Source organism: Entelurus aequoreus, linkage group LG03, assembly GCF_033978785.1.
Source record: "Entelurus aequoreus isolate RoL-2023_Sb linkage group LG03, RoL_Eaeq_v1.1, whole genome shotgun sequence".
Taxonomy (NCBI): Eukaryota; Metazoa; Chordata; class Actinopteri; order Syngnathiformes; family Syngnathidae; genus Entelurus; species Entelurus aequoreus.
The window spans coordinates 46430656-46445526 of NC_084733.1; the positions used below are offsets into that span (position 1 = coordinate 46430656).

At 37.9% G+C, this 14871-nt stretch overlaps 1 protein-coding gene across 5 annotated transcripts in view; it reads right to left on the minus strand.

Annotated features, from left to right (window-relative positions):
* arid1b (AT-rich interactive domain 1B) overlaps positions 1-14871 on the minus strand; it is a 692248-nt gene that overhangs the window by 135171 nt on the left and 542206 nt on the right. For all 5 annotated transcript variants that reach the window (XM_062041960.1, XM_062041959.1, XM_062041957.1 and 2 more), the window contains one exon: positions 8804-8890. In XM_062041960.1, coding sequence (XP_061897944.1) covers positions 8804-8890 — 87 coding nt within the window. The remainder of the gene's footprint in view (positions 1-8803; positions 8891-14871) is intronic.

The following is a 14871-nucleotide window of genomic DNA, read 5'->3' on the forward strand; positions in this document are numbered from 1 at the left end:
TGGCCATCAGTTTGGCCTGGACAACATTGAAGACTCCTGAAATAAAGTATCAATACTACAGTAGTATTGGCACTAGATGAGGCCTATGGCTCCTAAGGTCAGTACAGTATGTGGCTTATTTTATATTAAAGTTAAAGTACCAATGATTGTCACACACACACTAGGTGTGGTGAAATTAACCTCTGTATTTGACCCATCCCCTTGTTCACCCCTTGGGAGGTGAGGGGAGGAGTGAGCAGCAGCGTTGGCCGCGCCAGGGAATAATTTTGGTGATTTAACCCCCAATTCCAACCCTTGATGCTGAGTGCCAAGCAGGAAGGTAATGGGTCCCATTTTTATAGTCTTTGGTTTGAACTCACGACCTACCGATCTCAGTTGTTATTGGTGCTGTCAAATTATGATTTTTTTAATAAATCAGACTAATCACAGTTTTGAATTTGGATTAATCATGATAAATCTCAGGTTACTACGCGCTTGCATAGTCTAAACTCCATCCATCCATTTTCTACCGCTTATCCCTTTCGGGGTCACGGGGGGTGCTGGAGCCTATCCCAGATGCATTCGGGCGGAAGGCAGGGTACACCCTGGACAAGTCGCAACCTCATCACAGGGCCAACACAGACACAGCCAACCCACACAGTCACGGGGAGAACATGCAAACTCCACACAGAAAGATCCCGAGCGCAGGCTCGACCCCAGAACCTTCGTATTATGAGGCAGACGCACAAACCCCTTCTCCACCGTGCTACCCCATAATCTAAACTAATTTATTAAAAAAACAAAAAACAAGAAACAAAAAAACTGACCAAAATGTCATCCAGGAACATTTTTACAGTAAAAAAAAGCATGTATGGTCAAAATAAATTGCATGATTAATCTGAATATTTCCATGATAAATGCAATATTTTTTGGTGATTACTCACATGAGTTAACTCGTTATTTTGGACAGCTGTAATTATTATTATGTCTGCTATAGTGTTTCAATGGAGTGTAAATGTGAGTGTTATTTCATGTCTAGGGTGCTCTCATAATGTTAAAAACAGGGTTTAGAAGGTCGTAAACAGGGTTTCTATGTTATATCTATTAAAATATTAGATTTACGATCGTAATTCCTACTTTGCAGAAATGCATTTACCACGTTCAGGCCCGCAACCAATTACGAAAGTTTACCGTACATGTGTTGTCATAAGAAGTAAGTAGTACATTGTAAATTAAGTAGTAAATAACAATTAGGTACGAGGTTAATCGATTGAATCGATTTGAAAAAAAAAGCTGCAATTTATTTTTGTTGCTTCAATTAATTGTATAATTAGTGTATTTAATAAACATTCATAAAATCTGGACCACCTTTAGTGCCTGTGACTTAAAATATGCAGACATACTGCGCTGTAGTTTCTGCACAGCTGCTGCAATAGTCGAGTCATACCAAAGACTATAAAAATGGGACCCATAACCTCCCTGCTTGGCACTCAGCAACAAAGGGTTGGAGTTGGGGGTTAAATCACCAAAATGATTCCCGGGCGCGGCGCAGCTGCTGCCCACTGCTCCCCAAGGGGATGGGACAAATGCAGAGGACAAATTTCACCACATCTAGTGTGTGTGTGACAATCATTGGTACTTTAATCTTTAATCTTTAATAGAGCGCACACAAGAGTATACATCAATATAAACTCATATTTTATTCATTTTTTAAAACATTTGTTAAGATATGTTAAAAGTGCAATTTAAATGTTGATGTGAGTAGAATAGAATAGACTAAAACGCTTTATTGTCATCAAATATGAGCGCATGATGAACGTACAGGTGGCTACTCTTTTAGGTGCAGTTGAAATACAATATATACAAAAGAACAAGGTCAAAATTAACATATAAATACAATTATAAAAAGGTGAGTATTGTTTATTGAAACAACAGTATTTTCCCTACAATATCCCGAGAGGACAAGCGGTAGAAAAATGGATGGGTGGATACATTGATGCTATAAAGTGGTGTTTTATCCGATTACTCAATTAATCGAACAAACTGATCGATTGCTGCAGCCCTACTAGATTGCATTGAAACTGTACTCTAAGATATTAACAAGTACAGCTGATGGTGGACATGCCGGAAATAAAAATGCAACATTTTCAAAAAGTGTGTTCCTTGCAAGGGTCCATATTATTATTGTTTGTCTGGCTGTATGGGGGCAGATAACAGAGAAGGAGAGCAATCAATGCTGTATTAATGCATGTGTGTGGGAAAGAGACGGAGGCCAAGACATTTGGAGAAAAAGTGTGAGTAGGAGGGAAAGAGCAGCGATTGGGGCCTGAAAGTGCTTAGGCTGCGAGTGTTGGGTTTAAGGAGCGAGGACATTATTGTAATGTTTTGCTTCCATTAGGATGAGGGGATGTTGGGAGACGAGGATGAGGAGGAGGAGGAGGAGGAGGAGGAGGAGGAGGAGGAGGAAAAAAAAACAGTATGTAATACCGCACTTTAAATTGCCTGGAAAATGGATGGCGAGAGGAACAATGTGTAGAAAGCGCTAAAAGCAAATAGCACATTCAAGGATTTCTCTCTTTCTGCTTGTTTCACTCCCACAGTACGCACACAAACACACACAAAACGCTCTCCCTCTTCCTGGCAAAGTGAACCGAGCTCTTAGCTGGACAGGAGGCAGCCAGCAAAGCATACATGCGAAAAAGTGGAAAGGGACATTCAGCGCATTTATCGAAATGAAGAGATGAGAGGCTCTTAAGGGAGGCAAGCACTTGAGCAAAGTGGGTGTGTATGAGTGGGAGTGTGTTTGTGTGTACAGTATGTGTGTGCGTGTGTGTGTGTGTGTGTGTGTGTGGAGGGGGGATGAGTATTTCTGAGGAAAAAACACAATCAAAAACACAACACTTTTCACCACTGCAAAAACTGAAATCTAAGTAAGATTAAATATCTCAAATAAGGCTGATATTTGCTTATTTTCTGTCTGATAAGATAATTCTTCGCACTAAGCAAATTTTATGTTAGAGTGTTTTACTTGTTTTAAGGGTTTTGGTCCTAAATTATCTCAGTAAGATATTACAGCTTGTTGCTGAGATTTGATGACCTACAGTATATTGACTAAAACATGCTTGAAACTAGAATATCAACTGTTGCAAAGCTGTGTCATCAACACTCACAAGTATAAAACTACTTTTTTAAAGTAATCATTTCTTATTTCAAGCATGAAAAAAAAAAATCATGACTTTGACACAATTGTGTCTCATATTAAAACAGATGACAGCCAAATGGACTTTGCTGTTTTATTTTCATTGAAGCAATAGAAAATATGTACTCATATAGTAGTACAGTTATTATTAGTGAGAATATACCGTAATTTCCGGACTATAAGCCGCACCTGACTATAAGCCGCACCAGCTAAATTTAGGGGAACATACAGATTGCTCCATATATAAGCCGCACCCGACTATAAGCCGCAGGGTTTTGATGTGTAATTACCGTAGTATATAGGGGTTCCTGCTACCACGGAGGGGATTGTCGGGACAGAGATGACTGTTTGGGAACGCAAAGCGTCCCATTTATTAACAATAAATCTTTCAATCATTCAATCAAACTTTCACATCTTTGACATGGCGAACAGCATTCGTGCAGAGTACAAATAATACAACGGTGCAAAGTAATACAAAGTGCTCACCTGTACGTTATCAAAATAACCAGCCTACCGGTATATGAAAAGTCAGTCTTTAATCATTGTGTCATCGTCTTCCTCCTGCGTACTAAAACCACCGAAATCCTCTTCGTCGGTGTCGGAGAAGAACAGGCCGTAAATAAGCCGCACCCTTGTATAAGCCGCAGGGACCAGAACGAGGGGAAAAAGTAGCGGCTTATAGTCCGGAAATTACGGTACTCATTTTAAGGTATTTTTAGGTTCATTGAGGTTAGCTAATTTTACTTGTTTTGGAAAGCCAAATTTTCTTGTTCTATTGGCAGATAATTTTGCTTAGTTCAAATAAAATACCCCTAATTTTTGTTTTGTTTTTTCTTGTTTTTGAACACTGACTTTTTGCAGTGCAGCTCTGTGTTTTCCAACACTGGAATGAATTATTAGATACTACATGATTTTAATTTTGTTGGGAAATGACCTCATCCACTCTTGTTGTCTGTTGGTCTCCTAGTTGTTGTTATTTAGGCTGACCATATTCTGAAATCCCAAAAAGAGGACACATATATGCGTGCCAAGGCGGGCAGCACGCCAAGGCCGGGACTAGGTGAAAATTTGCCAATGATACTCGAACTTGCTTCATAAGTAATATATTTATTTAAATAAAGCATTTTTTCTCCTATGTTGACAGTAGTGTTGGCGCTAGGAATTTTCAAAATGGGGTCCCAGGGACCCCATCAAATCATACAAATGGGGTCCCACAGTAAATTTTTGGGGTACCACTTTATTGTAAGCGTTTTGAAAACAAATGACAAATGTATGCATTATCCTGTTATATCTCACATTCTATGTTGTGTTTTGGAAAAAGGTTGTCATAAACAAGCTCTCGCCCTGCACAGCTGTTTTGTGCTTTGTAGTGTCGATATGGGCTTGTAGATCTTTATTTGCCACAGATATACACGTTCCTGCTTTGCACACAGTGCATTCTGCTTCCCATGTGTCACGGCCAGGACCAAAACACAAATACTTTTTCCGCAAATCATCCGTGAAGTTGCATTTACTTTTCGGCATTTCTTGTTTTCATGTCTGTCTCCACTCACTAGCTCTCTCGCTCTGTGTCTCTGCCCCTCCCTCACGAATGTTTCTGCGTGCGCACCTTCACAGCTTGTTTTGTTTAAACCCTTCTTAACTTAACCCTAGAGTCTAGGGTCGGCAACCTTTATCAATCAAAGAGCCATTTTGACGAGTTTCACAAATGAAAGAGAACAATGGGAGCCTCAAAACTCTTTTGAAATGTAAAATGAAATAACACTGTATACAAAGCTTTTTATTGCTTTGTGCTATGTTTTAACCATGGGTCTTAGACACGCGCCCCAGCCCGCACTTTAATATGACAGTTTAAGTTAGTGCGGCCCGCAAGATTTACATGAATGGCGTTCATCAGCGTCATAGTTGCCAATCCTCCCACTTTTCCCGGGAGACACCCGAAATTTGGGCGTGATGGCACTGCCTTTAGCGCCCTCTACAGCCTGCTTAAACAGCTTACCTGCCCAGACACATGTTGACTGCATCTTCTGCTTGCACTCGAATGTGACAGCAAAGCTTACTTGTTCAACAGCCACACAGCTTACACTGACGGTGGCCGTAAATAACAACTTTAACACTGTTACGTTACAAATATGCGCCACACTGTGAACCCACACCAAAAAAGAATGACAAATACATTTCTGGAGAACATCCACACTGTAACACAACATAAACACAACACAACGAATACCCAGAATCCCATGCAGCACTAACTCTCCCAGTCTACATTATACGCCCCCGCTAGCACCAACCCCCCCCCCCCCACACATTTCACCCCCCTCCGTCCCTCCGTGCGTCGGTTGAGGTTAGAGAGTTAGGGCTGCATGGGATTCTGGGTATTTGTTGTGTTGTGTTTATGTTGTGTTACAGTGTGGATGTTCTCCAGAAATGTATTTGTCATTCTTTTTTGGTGTGGGTTCACAGTGTGGCGCATATTTGTAACGTAACAGTGTTAAAGTTGTTATATACGACCACCGTCAGTGTAAGCTGTGTGGCTGATGAACAAGTATGCCTTGCTGTCTCCCACGAGTGCAAGTTAAAGCTTCATGCAACATGAGACCGGGCTGGCATGCTGTTTGTGCAAGTAATAGAGGATAATATATGCAGTGCCATTACGGCACGCCCTTAATTTAGTTGTCAGGGGTTGCCGATCCCTGCCCAAGACGTACATTGAAAATACACGCAACCCTATTTCAAAATGCCGGACATTTGAGGCATTTAAAAAACCCGCCCGGATGCCCCGGACACACCCGCAAAAGAGGACATGTCCGGGGAAAAGAGGACGTATGGTCAGCCTATGTTATTTTATAGGTAATAGTGCTGCTTTAACAAATGTTTAAGTTCTTAACACTCTGGGGTCATCCAATTTGAATGATCACCAAAACCAAAAAGGACATATATGTCCTCATGCTTTTTAAGGACATAAAAACATTTGGGTTTTATTTTTTCCTTTTTTTGCTAAAATGTATCAATAAACTTCAACAAAAATATCAAACATGCTTTTTTTCCTGTTCGTTTCTGTGATATTTTGATAAGATAATGTCACAGTAGATAATAAGTAAATAATTAATTAGTAAAATAAACTAATTGAAAAAAGTAATTTCATCAAAAGTCATTCAAAGGTTTATAAAAAAAAAATACTATAAAAAAATATTACAGTACATGTTTGGTATTTTTGTTTCGGTGAAGTCGATTGAGCGATTTGAACAAAAAAAATAAATAAAAAAATATTAATTGAAATGTTTTTGTGCTCTTTGAAAAATGAGGGACTTTTTATGTCCTGTTTTGCTTTGGGATACTGTCAAATAATTACCAGTGTATCATATGCACATTTTTTTTAATTTACCGTAAAAAAAACCTTCCTTAGGAGAGATTATGTGTAATGGGGTAACACAAAAAAATATTTTCGGCCACAATATAGCACATATTTACTCAAAGGACAAAAACGTCAGCAGTAACTTTTTTACCACAATAATGTCCTCTAATCATTTGTTCTTGTAGATTTTCACAAACAACAGAAGATCAACATGTTTTTATTTAATCCCACATCAACATTAACAGTCAAGTTGTACACTGTATGAAAAGATAGGCACTGTATTACTTTGAGTTATACTATTTAAAACGTTAGCATACTTTATTGTTCTGAAAGATTTTGGTCAAAAAACCTCTGCATGTCTATGTATCTCTCACTGGATTTGAAATAAATACAGCCTGAACCATTGCTTATGAGTCAACAGTGTACAAGAGGCGTCTTCTTATACAACATCTAAGCAATACAATTATCACAAACATGTACAGCAGGGATATTCAACTAAATTGTTATAAGGGCCACATTTCCCCAAAGCTAAGGACTATTATTCTTATTTTGTATATACCTGAGAACCAGCGTTTGGTCCGGTAGATATTTGATTTTGGTTTAATTATTGTGTCAGTTACAGGAGCGCTCTGCTGTTAAGGATCATCTATATGACAGCACTCTAGTGTTTATAAAACCGCTGCAAAAATGTGAGGCTCACAAATTTTGTGATGAAACGATGAAAAAAAGATGACCTGAAACAGAACCTTGAGAAACACTACTAGTGCAACTGAAGTTGAACAAATGACTAGGGACGGCATCTGACGTAAAATAAGCTACAGCAACACCTTAGTTACATTCACAATCCCCAAAAAAATCGTAATAGCCAAAAAGGAGAGAACTCAAAAATGTTCTTTGAGGAACGCCTCTCAATCAATCAATCAAAGTTTATTTATATAGCCCTTAATCACAAGTGTCTCAAAGGGCTGCACAAGCCACAACGACATCCTTGGCTCAGGGCAAGAAAAAACTGAACTCAATGGGAACAACGAGAAACCTTGGAGGGGACTGCAGATGTGGGGGCCCCCACATGTAGATCAAAAGTTTGGACCCTATGTGTGCTAGCAAGGTTAAAATGTTAACGTAAAGATCAGCCAATGTGTTTACAGTGGTTCCTCTATACCAAGGGTGTCCAAACTTTTTCCACTGAGGGCCGCACATGGAAAAATTAAAACATGCGGGGGCCATTTTGATATTTTTCATTTTCAAACCACAACAAAATATATAGATTTTTTTTTTTAACATTTAGGGCTCATTGGGCCCGTAAAGGGTCTCAGTCATTAAAATGTTAAAAACAAGTCAAATTCTTATTGCCTATTATTATATATGCCTTTTCTGTCAAAGACAACTTTGTTTTTTATAGTAAAACTGAAATATGCGGTATTTCCCCCACCGCCCAAAACATTCAGAAAGCAATGTTTGATTTGAAGTAATTGGAACCCTGAAAAGATCAATAATGCATGACACCATTGATTTTATTTTTATATTATTATTTTTGATTAATCACAGTGAAAAGATAAATACAATCCCACTAAATATCTTTGGGATCCAAAAGGTAGCCCGCTCATAAAGTGATAATTTTGTATTATTATTTGTTTTACTTTCAACACTTAAGTTTTCGAGATCAACTTCAGATATATCTGTCGATTTTACGTTTTAACTATTATTTTGTTTGTTTTATGCTCTTTTGTCAAAGAAAACTTGGATGTTTTTATATGGCAACCACACAATATATGCAATATTTTTTCCACATAAAACATTTTAATGTGAAATATTTGAAGTAATTGGAGCCTTGAATAGGTCAATAATTCATTATAACATTGATTTTTTTGTCTTTTTTTTGGAGCAATAACAAAAAAAGGAAAATAAAGATAGACAAAAGAAAAAAAACAGCCTGCATGGCAGATTTGTGTCAACATTCCAACTTTTTCTAGTTAGATTTCACCTCATTCCACTTTTTTTTATGTTTTTTTGATTTTTGCAATGGCATTTCTAGAATGTGTGGCGGGCCGCTAAACAATTAGCTGCGGGCTGCAAATGGCCCCCGGGCTGCACTTTGGACACCCCTGCTCTATACAAAAGGAGTGCTATTTAGGAATTTGTTGCAAAAATGTTTGTCTCCCAGGTATTGAACTGAACTATGGTGTCATTCCCGGGCTGGATTAGACCCCTGGGCCGCCAATTGAATAGTGCTGACATACAGGTATGCACATGTATGGTGCTCTACATACCTCGCTCTTGGGCCATAGGTGAGCGGGTGATTGGTGGGCGGGATCCATCTGGTGTGCTCCCAGAGCTCTGTGGGGTCAAGGTGCAGCCTGTAAGAAGAAGACAGAACCACAACATTAATAGTCATCAGGTATACATAGAAGATTTTTGTGTGGCTAAGTGTTCAGTTAATCAGTTAATGCACTTCCAGAGGCCATGTCAGTTCTTCTGACCCTGTGCCACCTCTTTGTGTAAGCGTTAACACATGGGCACAATCCCCTGTAGGAAAGCAGAGCCATTTGAGAATCATTGATTATGTGCTTGTGCGTGTCTTTGGCCAGCGTCGATTTCATTGAAATCCAATGAGAAGTTGAAAGTCTGATTAGGACAATGGCAGACAAGGACCACACTGGATTGATTTGGCCCACAGCAAGGAGAATGAATGGCAAATGCACCCTTTTATCTTTGGATTCAAACCTTTCAATTGTTTTTGTTTGTTCAAAATGCACTAGCTTTTGATACGCAAAAAAAAAGAAGCAAAACGACTGGTAGAGTTCAAATTAGGGCTGCACAGTTAATCGACATCGAATTGACATCAAGGTTTTAATTAGTGCGATAACGTAACTGCGAGAGCCTGTTTTTTTTTTTTAATGCCATTTGAATGTCAGATGTGTTTGCCAATCAGAATTGTTGAGCCTCACATTTGATTGTGTCTCGCTTCAAATTGGGAGAAAGATGTCTCATTCTGTGCATCACTCTCAGCACCTGAGTGCATTTATTTAACAGTAGAATTAAATGGCTGCTGTGAGCCCTCTTTTCAGTCATTCACAATCTTTGTCTTTACACACTCAGGAAGAGCAGACAGAGGGCCTCGCTACTTGCCAGTGAGAAGTTCCGCAAAGTAACAAAAGTTAGGAAGAAAAAAAATGTATTCCAAGGCAAATTTCCCCCATGTGGCAATATTTCAACATCAAATTGGATGGGAAATATGAGCCCATCAACATGGAAGAACAAGCGAGAATGCTGTGATCACTTGATGGCAACAAACAAAAAGACAACGGCTGACCTACTTTTTCCAACTAGGAAAGAAATGCACTTTAAGATGTTTAGTATTTATTTTAGTTAATTACTGCGTACAGATATGTGTCTGTTGTATTTTTTATTTGCTTATTTATTTAGCATAACAAAGTTATTTACCTTCCAATTACAGGACAATGGTTCTACAGTAATGCGAAATAAGTTTATATAATTTTAATTGGTTTGTTGTGTTTTATTATATATTATGATTACATTACATTATAATCACTGTACAGTTTTTATCGTTTATTTCTTCAGTTTAAGAGCATGATGTAGACAAAAGCTCGGAGTCTGTCTGCACAAAGCCAATATTTTTTAAAGTAAATTATTGCATATTGTTCTAATGTTGGGCACTTTGAGACAAACATATGTTGAATGACAGTCTATAAATAATATGTCTTCCTCCACTGAATTTTTTTGTTTGTAAAAATATAAAAATCTCAAATCTCAATTTCTCAAATTTTGGAGAGAAAAATCGCAATTAGGTTTTTTCTTAGAATCATGCAGTCCTAATTCAATTACATGCAAGACTAAACCAAATTCTGACTATTCAACGCCACATGCAGTAATTGTGAATGCATTTATTTTTCAAACAACACTATTCTCACTTTGTCTCGATAATACAATCAATTTGGAGTATAAGAAGACAACATTACATTATGCATTCATGCTGTAGAAAGAATACAGTATGTGAATTTGTCTTTGTCTGTGTGTGTTTGAGCGTGTGTGTGTGTGTGTGTGTGTGTGTGTGTGTGTGTGTGCTGTAGCTGCCCACTGTAGCAGTAACACATGACTGGAGCTGGCACACTCCCAACATAAACAAACCCAATTAAGTCAACTTAATTGCTTCGCACAAAACTGCATCAACAACATTTCATTCCGTCAGGCTGCCTACACAACCACACTCCGTACACGTGAAAGCAATAAAAGTAATTGCACAAACACATGTAAATAAACACATAGTAAGAGCACAAATACATGGATATGTGCCAAAAATGCCTTCCAACGCACACATACACACACACACACACACACACACACATACACACACACACACACACACACACGCACACGCACACGCACACACGCACGTTCTTGTATTCCTTACCTTCGTGAGACCTCTTTAGGACCAGCCTTTCTAGATATATAAAGATTTGTATTTACAACATTAATAAAATATAAATACGATGCAAATATAAAAAAGCTTGTTGTGAAAAATGAGTTGGAAGAAAAATGTCAAGATTTCACAAGAAAAACTTAGAATTTTGGCAGTATTATAATAAAAGTCGTCAGTTGACTCAACGAAAGTCAAAATTTTACGAGAAAAACTGAACATTTGTGCAATATTATGATAAAAGTTGGAATTTTACTCAATAAAAATGTTACAAGAAAAGCTTAACATTTTGGCAAATTTTATGAAAAGAGTCGTAATTTTACTCGACCAAAAGTCACAATTGTATAGGAAAACGTTAAAATTTTGGTAATATAATAATAATAATTAGCAAAATTACGACAAAAGTCATAATTTTACTCAAAAAATTTCACTATTATACAGGAACAACAAAACAATTGGCAATATTGTGATAAAAGTCAGAATTGTATATAACAAAAGTCACCATTTTGCATTAAAAAGTAATCATTTTACGTAAAAAAGTAATATATGGTAAATGGGTTGTACTTGTATAGCGCTTTTCTACCTTTTTAAGGAACTCAAAGCGCTTTGGCACTATTTACACATTCACCCATTCACACACACATTCACACATTCACACACTGATGGCGGGAGCTGCCAAGCACGGCGCTAACCAGGCCCATCAGGAGCAAGGGTGAAGTGTCTTGCTCAAGGACACAACATATGTGACTAGGATGGTAGAAGGTGGGGATTGAACCAGTAACCCTCAGATTGCTGGCACGGCCACTCTCCCACCTTCGCCACGCCGTCCCATTTCTCATAGTTTTATGAGAAAAATTGCAATATTACAGAAACAGAAAGAATATGAGATCCCTATTTTTTGTTTTTTGTAATGTGCTTAAGGCCGATGACAAAGGAGTCACAGACCACAGATGGCCCCTGTGCCGCACTTTGGGCTACCCAGCTGTAGAAAAAACTGTTAATGGCCACTATAGTCTTAGTACCGTAGTGTATTTGTTCATCCTATGGTCACACATGGGTTGTCTTACGTCAGCACTAGAAGTCGTAAAATCAGCCGTTCACCTGGCACGTTTTTTCGGGGATGAATAGGGAAGTCCTTCTTTAGCTGCCGTCTTGTTTTATCATATATTGCTGCCTTTGCACCTGTCAATGTTTACTTTTGTATGCACATTAAATCAACAAAAAATCCTGACTTTGGAGCAATGTTCACGGACTCTAGTATTTGGCTCTCTATTAGATGCAATGGTTTTCCGTATTGGGTCCATGATTTTGGTCCTAACTTGTTCACAGGTACTCATATTGAAGGTACTTTTCCTTGTTGATGTCTCAAGAAGGGTAAAAATGCAAGAACACACACACACACACACACACACACACACACACACACACACACACACACACACACACACACACACACACACACACACACACACACACACACACACACACACACACACACACACACACACACACACACACACACACACACACACACACACACACGCACACTTGAGTGGATCCAGCAGCACCGCTTCAAAGAGAGAATATTCGATTAGTTAGTCTGTCAACATGTGGCAGTAGGGAAGGGAAAACATCCGTGTGCAATCGTTGAAGCAACCCGTAGATAACACTGGAAACATTAGCAACGTGCCACGACGTGTTTAGGATAAAAAATTTTTTTATCAAAAGTTTGCAGTGAAGCACAACTATAGGAACGTGCTGGAAACACTTGGTTGAAGAGCACTTTTCTTACAGCTAACATTGTGTTACTGGTGACTTAAACAATCTCTTTAAAATGGATGTACAGATTTAATAAACACAACACAATAATCCTTATTATGGCCTTGGCTCAATGACTAAAATACACCATTTGTTTAGGGGTATTATACAGTACAGAACAGACAGGACTATTGCGGTCACACTCAAAAGAACAAAAGAAAAAAAAAACACTCAGATAATGTAATCAAAGAAATACAAGGATGACATTTTAATAAATGACAAGAGAAAAAAATAGTACTACATGGACATTTTAATATAATTTTTATAATAGTATGAATTATAATTCAGCATTTGAAACACAAATATCTGCCACCCCCACTTCTCCCAATGTACAATAATCAAAATGTAATTTATGATTACGTTATGTACCCTTTGTATTATAGAATAGAATAGAATGCCTTTTATTGTCACTATACACAGGTACAATGAGATTAAAAGCAACTCCAGTATCAATGCGACATTCTATAAATATGCAAAACATAGGAAGGAAAGAAAAGAAAAATAGTGCAAAAGGAGGTAAGGTGCACAGTCCAGTCCTGAGGACAAATGTTCTGAATGTGTTGTTCAAATATTAAATATTATACTATATACATATATATACAGAAGCAATTTGCTTTTGCCTTTGCTTTTGGTTTGGTAGTCCCACCCCTTAAGCTACATAGCCAAGATGGCGACTAGGGTGTAAGTGCAGAGCACTGTGTACTCATCATTTTGGTTAATATCTGCATACTGACAGCTTACTAAATGTTGATGCATTTCTCAGTGTAAGCACACTTATGCACGCCATAGGCAGAGTCTAAGTCACGATGGTTGAACATTTTAGTGTGGTCTTTTTATTGATAACCTTATTCAAACTATTACCAAACAATGACATTGATAAATTATGTATCCTATTTAGGCTTGAGGGAAGGAGCTTCTTTCAACTTGACATGGTTTTGCAATTTTTTGTCAAGTAGTTTTTAGTCTTTGTTTTAGTTTGTGACTTTTTGTGGGGAACATTCCACTCCATGCTACTCAAGTGCAACAATGTATGACTTAGAAACTATTAAAACAATGACACATATTTAACAATATTATATTATATCTAACCCTTTGGAATGCAGGGTATTTGATTTTTATTTTTTTACCTCGATATTTCACTTTAAAAACGATTTATCTTGCTTTGGTTAGTTTCCTTTTTTTATATTTTTTATTTTACAGAACAACCTCACATGTGTGACTGTACATTAATAATTTAGTTTTGAAATAGTGTATTAATACATAAAAATCATCCAAAACCAAAAATCAGAGGACGGAAAAAAACATTTTTGTTTAAAAAGTCACACACTCCTAAACATTTACAAACCCCGTTTCCATATGAGTTGGGAAATTGTGTTAGATGTGAATATAAACAGAATACAATGATTTGCAAATAATTTTCAACCCATATTCAGTTGATTATGCTACAAAGAAAACATATTTGATGTTCAAACTGATAAAAAAATTTTTTTTGCAAATAATCATTAACTTTAGAATTTGATGCCAGCAACATGTGACAAAGAAGTTGGGAAAGGTGGCAATAAATACTGATAAAGTTGAGGAATGCTCATCAAACACTTATTTGGAACATCCCACAGGTGAACAGGCAAATTGGGAACAGGTGGGTGCCATGATTGGGTATACAAGTAGATTCCATGAAATGCTCAGTCATTCACAAACAAGGAGGGGGCGGGGGTCACCACTTTGTCAACAAATGCGTGAGCAAATTGTTGAACAGTTTAAGAAAAAACTTTCTCAACCAGCTATTGCAAGGAATTTAGGGATTTCACCATCTACGGTCCGTAATATCATCAAAGGGTTCATAGAATCTGGAGAAATCACTGCACGTAAGCAGCTAAGCCTGTGACCTTCGATCTCTCAGACTGTACTGCATCAACAAGCGACATCAGTGTGTAAAGGATATCACCACATGGGCTCAGGAACACTTCAGAAACCCACTGTCAGTAACTACAGTTGGTCGCTACATCTGTAAGTGCAAGTTAAAACTCCTCTATGCAAGGCGAAAACCGTTTATTAACAACACCCAGAAACGCCGTCGGCTTC